This window comes from Cynoglossus semilaevis, chromosome 8 (genome assembly GCF_000523025.1).
Source record: "Cynoglossus semilaevis isolate Cse_v1.0 chromosome 8, Cse_v1.0, whole genome shotgun sequence".
Taxonomy (NCBI): Eukaryota; Metazoa; Chordata; class Actinopteri; order Pleuronectiformes; family Cynoglossidae; genus Cynoglossus; species Cynoglossus semilaevis.
The window spans coordinates 1,352,425-1,366,603 of record NC_024314.1 but is presented as its reverse complement, the minus strand read 5'-3'; the positions used below and the strand labels follow the sequence as shown (position 1 = coordinate 1,366,603).

The 14,179-nt window shown below is 39.8% G+C and overlaps 2 protein-coding genes across 2 annotated transcripts; both read left to right on the top strand.

Annotated features, from left to right (window-relative positions):
* The first annotated feature begins 110 nt into the window (after positions 1–110).
* Positions 111–2,940, top strand: LOC103381456 (gap junction gamma-1 protein-like). Its single transcript, XM_008313793.3, has one exon. It carries the CDS (start codon positions 290–292, stop codon positions 1,526–1,528), a length of 1,239 nt encoding a protein of 412 aa, XP_008312015.1. The 5' UTR covers positions 111–289; the 3' UTR covers positions 1,529–2,940.
* A 2,811-nt stretch (positions 2,941–5,751) lies between these two features.
* Positions 5,752–11,776, top strand: dbf4b (DBF4B-CDC7 kinase regulatory subunit). The gene is made up of 13 exons (XM_008313904.3): positions 5,752–5,988; positions 6,423–6,603; positions 6,802–7,011; positions 7,281–7,331; positions 7,421–7,490; positions 7,750–7,814; positions 7,983–8,019; positions 8,141–8,186; positions 9,244–9,375; positions 9,489–9,627; positions 9,707–9,840; positions 9,965–11,426; positions 11,458–11,776. The coding sequence occupies exons 2-12, from the start codon at positions 6,454–6,456 to the stop codon at positions 11,322–11,324; spliced, it is 2,394 nt and encodes a 797-aa protein (XP_008312126.1). The 5' UTR covers positions 5,752–5,988; positions 6,423–6,453; the 3' UTR covers positions 11,325–11,426; positions 11,458–11,776.
* Positions 11,777–14,179: the final 2,403 nt, after the last annotated feature.

The following is a 14,179-nucleotide window of genomic DNA, read 5'->3' as shown; positions in this document are numbered from 1 at the left end:
GGACAGAATTAGAATACTATTGAGTGCCTGGTAATGCCAGATTGTCGTCGCTTCCATGAACATACTCGTCAGAGATTTTACAAAACATGCTAATATCGGTCTGCCGATATAATCGGACATCCCTACTTGTGACTCTTGTTTAATAAAAAACATTTCAAATGTGATGTTGATGTATTTCTGAGGCATTGAGTATATCTGTGGTCAACAAAGTACTGATGTTAATTATTTGCTCCTGCCACAGGTGAATGAGGTGTTAGTTGCTTGTTGCCGTGGTTTCCATGCCTTTACCATGAGTTGGAGTTTCCTGACTCGACTGCTGGAAGAAATCCACAATCACTCTACATTTGTCGGCAAATTATGGCTCACTGTGCTCATTGTGTTTCGCATTGTTCTGACGGCTGTGGGAGGGGAGTCCATCTACTACGACGAACAGAGCAAGTTCGTCTGCAACACGGCTCAGCCCGGTTGCGAGAACGTCTGCTACGATGCCTTCGCTCCGCTCTCGCATGTTCGCTTCTGGGTCTTTCAAATCATCCTGATCTCAACACCTTCGCTCATGTATTTGGGATACGCCGTCAACAAGATCGCCCGTGAGGACGAGCGAGCAGGGGGCGGTGGAGAGAAAGGATTATTGCAGAGAAAATCGAAGAAACACAATCTTTTATCCAGAAGGCAGAATCGGGGTGTTGAAGAGGCTGAGGACGACCAAGAAGAAGACCCTATGATTTACGAGGTGGTAGATGAGGTCGTAAAAAAAAGTGGTGAAGAAAGGGCAAAGGTCAAGTCACGCCATGATGGGCGCAAGCGTATCAAAGAAGATGGACTGATGCGCATTTACGTCTTCCAGCTTTTGGCTCGTACTTCTTTGGAGGTGGGGTTCCTGGGTGGACAGTATTTCCTCTTTGGATTTGCAATATCACCCAAGTACTTGTGTTCTGAACAGCCCTGCCCAATCATTGTAGAATGCTTTGTGTCTCGCCCCACTGAGAAGACTATCTTTCTCTTCATTATGTATGGCGTCTCCCTGCTCTGTCTAGTACTCAGTGTGTGGGAGATGCTGCATTTGGGCGTTGGAACCATCTGTGATATCGTACGCCACCGTCAGGTGCAGCTCCGCGACGAAGGGTCGTATGGACAGACACAGCAACAAGGAGACTTTAAAGTGACAGAACTCGGCGAAGAGGATTACAACAGCTACTCCACTTCTCTGAACACGGCTGCGTCCGCTCCGCCACGATACAACATCGCAGTCAAGTTTCCCATGGAGTCTTCAAGAAGCCATGAAAAACCCCTGGCTGTCACCGATCTGTCCAATGATACGATGACATGTAGGCAGAACCATGTGAACATTGCCCATGAGAGGAGTCAGCAGTACAACATTAATGATGAGAACTTGGCCAGAGAACATGCGCCCGTCCACAACGGTGCTAACAGTAAACTTACACAGATCTGCACACAGGTCGCTGGAATGACACACGCAAACAAGGTTAACAGCAGGAACAGTTGTAACAATTCTGAGTGGGTCTGATGTTCAGGAACGGACAATTGTACCAACCAGATTTTCCCTTTTTTCATAATGAATTAACTAAAAGTTGTAGAAATTGTCAATATATAATTTAAGACTAAACACATCAGGGACGTACAGTTCTTTTATATGCAGTTCCATTAAAGTTGTACGCACTTTTTTGCAATTATTGTGTGTGTTCTCTCCCCCTTTATTCAACAGGGTTTGGTCTGGTTTGGTTTTGTGCCCGTCTGGTTTGTACTTTACTGTATATATTACTTCTTCCAGTAAAAAAAGGGACATTGAATTGTTCTTGTTGTCATTACTGTGAGGATGCAGAACTGATAAACTTTTAAGGGAAACCTTGAACATGTCTTTAATGTGCTGCTCAGATACACATTTAGAAGGACTTGAACTGTTTACTACCTGATAACATTTTGGTGAAGAACACGCCAAACAAGGTAAGACCCAAGTTATATTTTTAATGGTACAGGTACATTTTTACAACACATTGCCATACTTCCAAATACAAACACACACACTGAGATTTTGCTAAACTGACATACATTTAGAAATCTGACCAAAGTGGTTCATACAAATTCATGCTTTAAAGCAATCCACATTTTAATAAAACAAAAGCCGTTACATGACTTTACTTTATGTATAAACTAACAAAACCACTAATCAATTGAGAGCTAAATAAATCAAAATGAAATGTAAATAAATGTTTTTCACTTCTGTCTTTCCATTGTCTTCCCCTTTCCTCGGCAGCTTTTTACCTTTTCCATGTGTATTTAATTAAGTGTCAGCACACAACAAATATTTTACAATCACCTTTCAAGTTTATAGCACACTGGCGTCTTTACGCTTAAGCTATTAAAGATTTTGGGTGGTGCGTTCCTCATCCTGCCTTGGACAGAACCGCAAGCTTTAGCATTCACATCTTGGAGCCTTTATCCTGCAGGCATTTGATTGTCTTCTCTTTTAACTGTTGAACAGGCCTCAAATAGTTGCTTTTACTGGCGCGGTAGGAAACTGTAAGCAGTTTGTCTAAGTCCACACAAACATCTGGAAAAAGATGTGTACACAGGTCTGGCATTCACTGTGGCACAGACAGACAGAAGCCTGCTGTGTGAGATTTGGAACAAAGTCAGGCCAAAGTTATGAGATGAGTGTTTATCACTTCACACAAGACCAGCATTGGTTTACATTTATAAAACAGTTTTTAGTTCTTAGTGACATCACGTTTTATCCCAGTTTATTTACAATTGTTAGTTGTAAATATAAGGCGTGTTTATTTATAAATTTGAATGGGTCTAATGCCCTTTTTTTTATATTCACAAAAAACAGAGCCTGTAGGTAACTTCGGTTTCCATGGTATCACTATGAGCTGGCGTTTCCTGATACCTGAGGAGGAGAGTCCATCTAGGATAATATTAAACGAGCTGGCGTTTCCTGATACCTGAGGAGAAGAGGAGAGGAGAGTTCGTGGGTTTGTCTGTGCCTGCTACGATGACGACGCTCCACTGTAACCTGTTGTCTGAGTCGTGCTATCCATCCTTGTAATAATCCACACCTTTACAGAACATGTGCGTTTTCTAGGCTGTCAACAAGGTTGCTCAGGAAGACAAGCGAGCAGCATCAGGTTGTCATAGAGGCCGAAGAAGATCCAAGAACGCTAGTGAATATCATCAAGTATTAAGGACAATCTCTGCTATGCTACATGAAGACACGTTTATTATGACAAAGATCATAGCATTGATAGCAGTGATTGGTTAAATAGTTTAGCAATTCGTACGTAATAAGAGCCTACATTATTTATGTTTCATTACGCTCAATTACAACAGGACACTATTCCTGATCGATGTATAAAGAAAATAGGCAGCAACAAGTTTATCGGCAGACTGATCCATAGGGTAAAGACCAGGAGAATGCAGCTTTGATTACTAGGTGCACTTAAACGTTCACCCACAAGATAAACTATAATTCCTACAAAATGCAGCCATGTGGTGGCTGTGATTATGGCAATTGTATTGAATGCCTTTCGCTTTGATTGGTCGACCTTCACTCTGCCCCCAGGGGCATCGCCCGGCCGTGGATGAATCAGAACCCAGAGAACACGAGCGCTGCAGAAAGATACGATAATGAAGCATACTGACAGCATCAAGTAATGGGGAATGACTGGGATGTTGGGATAGTCATAATAAAATAGAAAGATCCATAAAAAAGACTGCAGCCAAACGCAGCCAAGGCTGATGTTTCTGACACGGCTACCCCCTGACTGTTTCAGCCTCATATAGGTCACGGGGTGGATAACAGCCAGGTAGCGTTCTATACAGGTCAGAATGTGCAGTAGTGTCTGTGACGGTATGTCAAAACATGACACAAGGATGCCAGCCTTTATATATTCTGACACCTCCAGGAGAACACCATAGCTAAAAAGAAATGTACCCACATTACTGAACATGTCGAATGCCAACTTGTGATATACAAATATGTCAGTGTGGCTGGTCGTTGCAAAGGAACGTTGTTGTCTCCACCGCTGATAACCAAGGTAAACAACAAAAATGGAAATGGGGATGTAAAGCAAAAGTCTACCGAGAGTGTACGCAATGGAGACAGCAGTAGGATTGGTGCCCTGGCATTGGAACGGAATCCCACTTGAGTCGTTGGACATTGTGGTTTTTGTGTTGTCGCTATAATGGAGGAAAAGTAAAAACAAAGTTGAGTCTTCTATCACCATGGGTATTAAATACAAATCAAACAGCTGAACTGTATGATAGAGCATTCGGGCCACACTGAGAATATTAAGAGACGTGTTAAAAATGTATGAGAAAAAACGTGTTCGTATTTGAGAATAAAGTCATAATTTTACAAGATTAAAGTTGAAAGTTTAGATGATATGTTTTGGCGGAGGGAGACTAGAGAAAAGCACACAGCATTAACCATACGTGCGCCGCTATGAGTAACGTGGAGAATCTCATGCATTTATACTATAGGATTGGGTTCACCAATGAAGAAATGCCTTATCGTCTGGCTAACTTCTCCTAATAAATAGCGTTTATTCAACATTTGATGATAAGTTGTTTCCTTTAGACACTTAGGTGTGATGCATTGGATGACACAGATAGTATACAAAAATTACTTTTTACGTTATGTTATGTTATAGTTTTTTTCTCAATGTGGTCCTTATACTCCCACCATTGTTAAAAATGAAAAATATATAAAAAAATATATATAAAAAGTAATACATTTTGAATAAAACAAAGTAAAATGACCCCAGGAAAAAGTTAAAAAATAATTAAATCAGAGAAATGACTGTAAAATATTCCGTTACTTTATCATTACAAACTCGGGAAGCAATTCAGAGAAAATACAGAATTGGATCTTATTTAACTTTAATACATAGTCTCTGGGGCAGTTTTCCATTTTGAAAATTGCTGTGGTTATTGAATGTTTGAAAGCAAACAGTATATAATTTGAGGAAAAGCACAATCAAATACTAGAATTAACATAAAGACTAATAATATTAAAATACACCAACCTTGTCTTATTGTCTTTGACAAATAGTCTGAGGTTTTGTAGCAAAGTTCCCAACAGACAGCAGAACTGTCATGTGCATCCAGTCAAACTAATGGATGACTTTGCAAATGTTTTGGCGCTTGCTTTTATTCCACCACAAACTGATCCTCACCCCAACCCCCTCTGCCCCCACCCTCTGAAATTCCATTCTCTACATGAAATTCAAAGTCCATACACAAATAATTTGACTGTGTTGTGTTGCGGGCTCATTTGGTTACCAGCTTCATTTATTTTCTAGTTTGAAAGGATTCAAAATGACTGATGAACAAAGGTTTCTGATTACTTTATACAAATTAGTACATGGCAGGTGATGTGGTTCATAATCACTGTGAATCTACACAGCATCAGTAAAACATTTGCAGATCTTTTTTTATTATTACATTATTTGGGTTATACAGTGCCTCATTCTAAAAATAAGCAGTTTCAAAAATTTAAAATTTATTCTATTTAAAATAGAATGAAAGATTATTTATTTAATATACAACAATATAGATGTTGTATATGGCCATTTAAATAACAAATCATACAAATAAGCTTTATGTGTATTCTGTCATACATTAAATTAAACACCGCTGTTCAATGTTTTCTTTTATAAAAAAAAAAGATTGTTAAGCATCTGGTATAAAACTCATAAAAGTAATGTACACACTGTGAAAATCTATACATTTTAATCAAGAAGATGAATTGTGCATGCAAGGGTAAAGTAACGCCTTATTCCTCGTCATCAAAGATTAGTTATTGACGCAGCTTCTGGAGTGCACCCAAATGCACCGGAAGTGACAAATGTGTTACGTTACATCTGCGCCACTGTGTTTTTAAAAAAGCGGCGGTAGCCTTTCTGCTGTACTCATGTAGGAGCTTTAGCCTGTTGTCATTTCCACACTCCACCGCCGTTCATGAGTGTAAGTTATTGTTATAAAACATGTGTTTCATATTAATTCCACAATGGAGTATACGTATGAACCAGCACAAAGCTAAATGTGTAGCCTCGACCTAATGTAAGAATACGAGAAGCTAGTTAAGGTCAGACAACGCTAGGAGTACAAAGCTACGTTGGTTAGCTGGTGTGTAGCGTTTGTGCTAATATTTATTTGCCGAAATATGGCGAATCGTTTTGTTTTGTGGCATATTTTAATTATTCCTGTGACACTAACTTAAACTCTCTACTATGATGCTTCTATTGATTGATGTATTGAAATAATGACCAAAACAAATACACATTTACGACAATACGTTTAAGTATTTTGTTTTAAATCAAATAAGCGGTTGGATAAATTAACTTTAGTATTTAATTATTCAAATTATATGAAGTAAAGCATTTTCTCCACACATTAAGGCGGTATCCTGGTGTTGAAAGCTCCAGTACCATGCACCAGCAGCCGAGTGCAAAGGAGCTAGGCCTTCTGGGAAATCTGTGTCCTGGCGACGGGTGGTTGGATGGGAAGACTTTCTACCTGGATAATGTGAAGAAACGTCAAACAGTGCTGCTTTTGGAGGCAATATCCCTTCATGGCGGGGTAAGCTGTATATTCTTGTTTTTTATTAGGTAGGCAAAGGGTTAGGGTTAATCTAAATGACTGTATGGGCATTGTTTCTGTTTTCATAAAAAATATTGTATTTATGTTATTTAATGCACATTGTTTCTTACAAAAAAATGTTTTCACACTAGAGCCAAAAACTTATACGTAACTGCTTTTCCCCCCCACACACAAAAGAGAGTCGAGAGTTTTCTACACAAGGATGTAAACTTTGTTGTTACTGGGAGTCAAGAGGCTCTGAAAGAGAAGAGAACAGATGTCAGAGGAGGAGGAGGAGGAGGAGGAGAAAAGACTTTGAAAGATGAAGCCCGAAATCATACTAAGCAACCAGACAGTGTCCTCAGCAGTGAAAAAAGACAACGGCAACCAGGAACTCCAAGACCCCTGGTACTGAACTTCCGTTAAATGTGTTTTGGTTTTTTTTTTGGCCGTTTTTGAAGTAACCAAACCGAATTCAATTTAATGGTTTTAAGCTAGTAGCAACTAGTATTAGGTATTTTCAAAATGTTGGTAATCTTGATTTTGATAATTATTAAATATTTTTAACCATACTGCACAAATGATTAAATTCTATCTATTGATTGAATGTTGACACTAATATACAGACTAGGGTGAATTTTGATTTATTTATTTATTTATTTATTTTTTCTGTGCAGGTCTGTGGTAGCCGTGGCAAGGCTCTACTTGAAAAAGCTATCCGTAACAACGTAAGTTGACCTAACTGGAACATATAATAAGGCATAATCTTTTATCATTGTTGAATGATGCAGTATGTTTTGATTGTTGTGTGTCGTAGGAACGACTGCAAGGCAGCAGTGTTTTGGCAAGTGCCCGATTATGGGGAGTGAAGATTTTGTATGTGGATGGTATCCTTTATTCAAACAGAAATACTACCAATCAGTTGTGAACATTTTACAGTAGCTGGCTCAACATGTCCACAGACCTTTATGGTGCTGTTAAGCTTTTCATACAGCAGATGGCACCACAAATGCGCATATTCTGGCTTTTGTATTTTTGACTGATTTTTTATCTGATGTTTAATTAGTTTACCTGTTCATCACCTTGATTAAAAACCAATACATAACTGTTTGACATTTTTGGTATTTTTCCTTAATGATGTGATAGACGTATTGTTCTATCTAAAACAAGTGAATCGAGAGAGCTCCAGTACAAAACAAAAGAGGCCAGAGGCAAGTATTTCACAAATAATCCTTCATACTTCATACAATTTAGTAAAACAAAGTGAGAGAGCAAAGAGATATATGTGTGTGTGTATATATATGTATACATTTTATATATAAATTTAAATGAAAACGACAAGATTTTTAATTGATTTCATATTTTGTTTTCCATTGCAGAAGACAAACTCCCAACCACAAATTTCTCATGTCAAAGGTTTTTATTTATTTTATTTTTTTTTGCTGATGTTGTGCATTGTGGGAAGCCCTTTATAAGTGTTAAATGAGGCCTTATTGATTTGCTGTTATCTTTCTCATGATTCTTTTCTGATCTACAGCTGCAGCTTTAAGGTCTCCATATCTCAAAATAGAAGACACGAGCAAGTGAGTTTTCATCCTTCACGTCGTTGTTGTTTGTTGCAGGTGTACAAAGTATACCGACAGTCTTCAGAGACAAAATAAAAAATACTTTTTGCAGTTTAATCCCTCAATCTACAGTTGGCGCCATTGACTTGGTTTGTTTCTTACTGCTCTTCACACACCACTGGGTGTTTCCTCTGTAGGTTTACATTTCAGCCCAGGTGATTTCCTTAATTGAACCCATTAAGAGTTCCCATCATGTAATATGACAAGCCACCCTCAGTTATAGTGCTCCCCAGGAGCGGAGTGCTTAAACGGATACCCTTTCCATCTGATGAGGCTTTCCGCGCTTTACTGTCATTTACTGCGGGGGATCTATGTGTGTGCACGCCCTGGCAGGTCTTTTCATCTGCCCCTCTCTTTTTACTTAATTGAAGTGCTTTGTCTATTGCGCAGGCAGTAACTGAACCCGTGTCATCTGAAACAGTGGATGTTTGGGGCTAGGCTGAGTTGAACTCAAATGTGTAATCTTATATTCACCTTCGGAAAATATCAAATGGTTAAAGTACAGGAATATAAGGTGATATGTTACATGTTTCAAAATATACTCATCTTTGAAACGTAATACTTTAGTTTTGTTTTCTGGGTTATTTCACTCCTGTTCGGTGGGGTGGGCTGCAGTTCATCACAAAAGTCCTCAGGCCAGTGCAGGGTCATCGTTAGGGTACATTCTGTTAGTGCAATAGTCCATCACAGGCCCACATGAAGAGGAAAAATACATGTGGTCAATTTGGTGTTAATAATTTACCAAAATGCTAAACTATGTTTTTGGCCTGTAAAAGGAAAGCAGGGAATCCTAACCCTCATCCACATACAGAAAGAAGCTCAGTTAGAAGTAAGGCTTGAACCAGTTATTCTTCTACTGTGGAATACCTTCAGATATATATAACTAATATTTTTGATCATATCTCATTTTTTGTATGGTAACATTACAATTGTATTAAATGTAACAGTAAAGGCATCTATATACTTAATAAATATTTTTCTAAAATTGTTTTTGTCTTCCTCTCCTTGTTTTCAGGAAATATAAACCCTTGCACATGCAGGCTATGACCTTCCCCTCACTTTATTACCTGGGTCGATTTAGTCCTTTTGAGTCTCCTCCCCCTCCTCGCTTTGAAAAACCAAAAGAAGAGAAAGAAACAAGCAAGAGGTAAAAATAAGAAAGTGCTTGATAGTTTTGTTTCCTTATATCTGTACAAATATATCTAGTGACAACACTGGAGGTTTTTTTTGTTTGTTTGTTTGTTTTTGTTGTTGCTTTAGGGAGAAGAAATATGTTGAAAGCAGCATTAATGACAAGTCCCAAACCCCACTCATCTGTAACCCTTCACCTTGGCGGACACGCAGGAAGGACACGTCCTACTGTGAATGCTGTCACCAGGCCTTCACTAGTCTGGAGGAGGTAAAAAAAAACCATAAATCACAAAATTTCTTTTGTTTTTCTACAAATGTATGATTGCATTTGTTTTTCATCCTCATAGCATTTACAGTCTGAGCAGCACCGAACATTTGCCCTGGATCAGTCCAACTACGGTGTGATTGATCAACTTGTTGCTGAAATGTTTCCGGGATTTAACCCTGATCCTTCTGAACACTTAGAGGATTTGTTAAGCGGGTAGGAAATTTTATTTTTCCATTTTAACAGTAATACTGAAATGTAGCAATCCCTGCCCTGTGACTTTTGACCTAAACACATTAACCCTGTTAAAGTTTAATTGAATTTTTGCTTTTCCTTCCAGGCCACCAACTCTAATACCCATTCAGGTTGTCTGTGAACTGGAGCCTCTCACTGACGGTGAGACTGAGCAAGCAGTTTTGGCTCTGCGCCGACAGAGTTCCTCAATCAATACTCCTACAGAGACTCCTCTCTGCTTCAGACCAGCTAACCCAGCACTTGAAGACGAGTGTTCCATTTCAAATTTGCCCCTACCACCCGGTGACCTCAATATCCCTGACATCGAGCCTCGCTCTTCGAGCCCCATAATGCCTGTGTTAGATATTGAACTGCCAGCCACGAGCTCAGTCTGCCAGATTTTGTCCCAGCATACAACCTCTGACCCTTACATTTTACCTCCAGTCCTCAGCCCTCAAGTTCCTTACACCTGCTGCACTGAAGATGTAGGCAACTCACACTTAGAGCCCCCTGTTTTAAGTCCACAGCCATTTACTGCAGAACAGACTGTGGACAGAGTCTGTGATATGGATACAGTGGAGCACTTGTGTGAGCCGATCTCGGCTGTCTCTGTTCAACTTCTTTCCTCTGTGGCTGATACAGAAGGGGGAGGGTCAAACCAGGCTGGATTTTTGTTATCGTGTTCTAACAGTGGTAAAGTCAACAATTCAGGTACTTCACATAGATTCCAATCTCTGCCACAGCAGTTGGCAACTTGGCCAAACCCCAAAAAACGCTGGCGATCAGCGAGCCCTGACTTTATCTACAACAAGAGGAGAAGGATTGAAATGAAAAAGGATGAATTTGTTTGCACTCAACAGGACTCCAAAGCTCCAGAAAGAGACACAAGGACAAAGTTTTGGACCTGTTCAGTGTTAGAAGACGCATCTCATAAATCAATGCCGAGCTGCCTTCAGCAGAATTCAACATCACAACCCAATTTGACTTTTTTATATTCTTCCTCTGCACAGACAGCAGACATTTCAGGTCCTAGTCACATGTTGGGGTTGTCTCCATCAAAGACTTCAAAAATGTGTCCCCCAGTTAAGCCCACCAATGAAAACTGTCTCAGTGGGGTCTCCAGCCAGGACTCTCAGCGTTCACTATCCCTCTCTACCTCTGTGTGCATCGACTCTGCCCTCATACCAGACGTGGCCGCACTTTCTGGGGCATCGTCCGAGTCTGACTGGGACTGTGACCTGCTGTCCCGGCTGGGCACCACCTCTGCCTTGCACCTGTCGGCAACGGAGCAGGGCTGCGAGCTAGACAGGGAGCTCCTCCTTCAGCCGTGCACCTGGTTGCACGACACCAGCTACGAGTCACGGCTACACACTGCCCTCGAGCCCTCAAATCCTCTCTGTGGGGAAGAAATGGACTCTGCCGTGTTTTCCCGAACTGTGATGCAAATTGTCAAAGTTCAGCACTAATGAATTATTTCATTTTTATTTTATTTTTTAAATTTTGAAGATTTTAAATATCCACATCTTGAAGGATTCACTTGGATCAGCAAATTGGGTGTTGTGGAAATGGTGCGCAGCCCCCCCGGGTGTTGTGGAAATGGTGCGCAGCCCCTACACACAGTCTGCGTTTAATGAGTTATAAACATAAAACTCAAACTTTTAATTAATCCAATGAACATTTAGTATTCAACTCAGTGTTTTGATGTATCTGGTGACTATCAAGAATATCCATTTTCATTTCATCCTCCCACTTTTCCACCAGCCTAGGACCCGGGGCCATTTCTGTATGTTGTGCTGACTGCGTCCTTTCAACAGCTATGTCCGGGAACACGCAGTGGTACTGGGAATTTAATGAGTTTTTTTCTGAGGGGAGGCATTACTCAATTAGTGTAAGTGCTGCATTTGGATCAGATCCCGACCATTTCACTGCTGATGGTCAAACAGGCAAGGAGAGACACGAGCAGAGTGGATGCTCTGCACTACCTGTCAACTAGGGTGAAATGTGAAAGATTTATTTTCATTTTTATTTTTATTTTTTACAGCTTTATGTTGATGAGGTCGTGCACTGAAGCTTAGGTGTTTGTTTTTTTTTAAACTGTGAGATAGTCAGCACTGTGCAACCTTTACCTTTTCGATATGGCAGCTTGAGGAACATTGTGACATAATAGAAACCGAGGAACCTGACGGTCACTGGACCACTATCACCACGTTAAAAAGTAATGGTGCGCTATAATCTGCTTTATGTATGAAATCCATTTAAATTTAAAACATCACCTTATAATAAACTTGTGGGATTTTGTGAATTAAAGAGGCGCCATCTTGAAATTAGATATATGCACGTTTCCCAAATGGGTTGATGGGAGTGTGGTTCAAAGATTGGGTCAGATTGGCAATACACCACAAGTGTCAGGACATCAGTTTCTCTGAAGAATGTTTCTCCATTTCTTGTATAAAACCGATGCATTTGACGTATAAAAATATCAACAAATGTGGAACATAGTAAAAAAAACTGACAAGGAAAAGGTTTTTTTTAGTTCACATTTCACATCACTTCAAACACACGTTCAATTTTAAAGTCAATGTTAGTAACTGAAACAAATGATCCATTGTTGCACTTATTTATTTCAATCAACAGATGAACTCTAGTGTCGTCTTCATCCATCGAATGTTGCCTTTCGTTGTGGGCGCTCCACCATCCAGTCACATACCTCCATTACACATCCTTTTTCCTGAAAATGGTAAATGTACATTTGAAGCATGCATGCTAAGAAATGAATTAAAGTTTTATAAAGTATAATGAAATAAATGTTTTTATCCCTAATCATGACCTGTTGCCTACTTGTTACAGTGGAATTCCAGACCTTGGGCAATGATGACACATTTTTCTGTTTCTTGAATAAATGCTGATGCATCCTACAGCGCAGGACAGAGCAGAAAGGGAGGCAAGGACGACTGTGGGTCATCATGTCCTGTTTGTCTCATCAGCCCAGCTTTTAGCTGACACGCACATTATATGATATCTAACCTCCGGGTCTTGTTGCATGACCCTAATGCTATAGATTGTTGTAATGACTGAATGAGTGCTTTAAATAAGTAGCCACATCTGCCTGTCATACAAATGATGGAACAATCCCCTTATTTTAGAAGGTGTTTTGTAGTGTGCAGATGTAGTTGAGTGCCAGAGAGTGTGTCAGGGTCAGGAAGGGGAGTTGTATTCCTAAAAGGGAGTTGAAAGTCAGAGATGAAAATTCCAAAATTCCGTTGAAAGACTTGGCTTAATCTTTTGTTTGATAAGTTGTGATGGGTTGCAGTCGGATGGTTCTCATTTCCCCTTTTTAATATAGCTGTATCCAGCAGGCCTGATGTCATTCCATCAGTTTTGTATATCAACGGAAACTGGAAAACTTGCAGGGAAAGGGTATTTGTTAAAGCAGTTGTACTGTTCAACTAACTTTTATTCAATATTTTATCTGTAAGAAGACATCCACTCATCATCTACCACTTTTTCCTTTCCAGGATTGCCAGGGGGCGCTGCAGCCAATCCCAGTCAATGGAAAACAAACCAATGCAGACACGCGAACATGCTAACTCTATGCAGAGAGATCGACAGGGGTATGAACTTACAAACCAGTGGTTTCTTTGCTTGTGCATCATTTATTCCAAAATTGCTACTGAGTGGCCTAGTAAAAAGATATAACAAGCTAAATTGTTGCTGAAATATCACATCGAATGCTAAAAACTATTCAAAAGTAATAGTTTGGCGAGTTCACAATCACATCGAATGCTAAAAACTATTCAAATTTAAAGTAATAGTTTGGCGAGTTCACATATGCCAATGTAAGAAAAGGAAAGATCCCATAGTGAGGCCCTCTATTTGCCCCTCCAGCACCCAAATTTAATAGAATTTTATTTTTAGTATTATTTGAATGGTATTAATTAAATATATAATAATATTATAATAAATTACAACCATTTTCTGTCCACTCTGCCCACAGCTGCTCTTGTACCATGGTAGCAGGAGGGTGAACAAACTGGAAAAACAACAGTGTATGTGGGACCCCTGGTCACTGCTTTTTCTTCTTCCGCCCCTGCGCATTAGAAGCATCTGCGTAATGTGTTGCTTTTACTGGACTTTCTGCATTAACGTTTTTATCAGCTGTGTTGTAACCGAGGTGTTCCTGTTTTGTCAGATACGCAGGGAGGAGTTTCATTTTAAAATGAAGATTATTCAATCAAAGTGTCAGTGGGGAGCTCCATCTGCCCCACGGATTTCACAATTGACGAGATCCAATGCTCCACCCACACGCTCCAGCTGTGTGTTG

Excerpts from the sequence above, each read along its gene's own strand:
- LOC103381456 (XM_008313793.3), top strand. The coding sequence starts at position 290 with ATGAGTTGGAGTTTCCTGACTCGACTGCTGGAAGAAATCCACAATCAC.
- dbf4b (XM_008313904.3), top strand. The coding sequence starts at position 6,454 with ATGCACCAGCAGCCGAGTGCAAAGGAGCTAGGCCTTCTGGGAAATCTG. Across the intron at positions 7,491-7,749 it reads GAAGATTTTGTATGTGGATG|ACGTATTGTTCTATCTAAAA; the intron begins GTATCCTTTATT and ends ATGATGTGATAG. Across the intron at positions 9,376-9,488 it reads GAGAAAGAAACAAGCAAGAG|GGAGAAGAAATATGTTGAAA; the intron begins GTAAAAATAAGA and ends TTGTTGCTTTAG.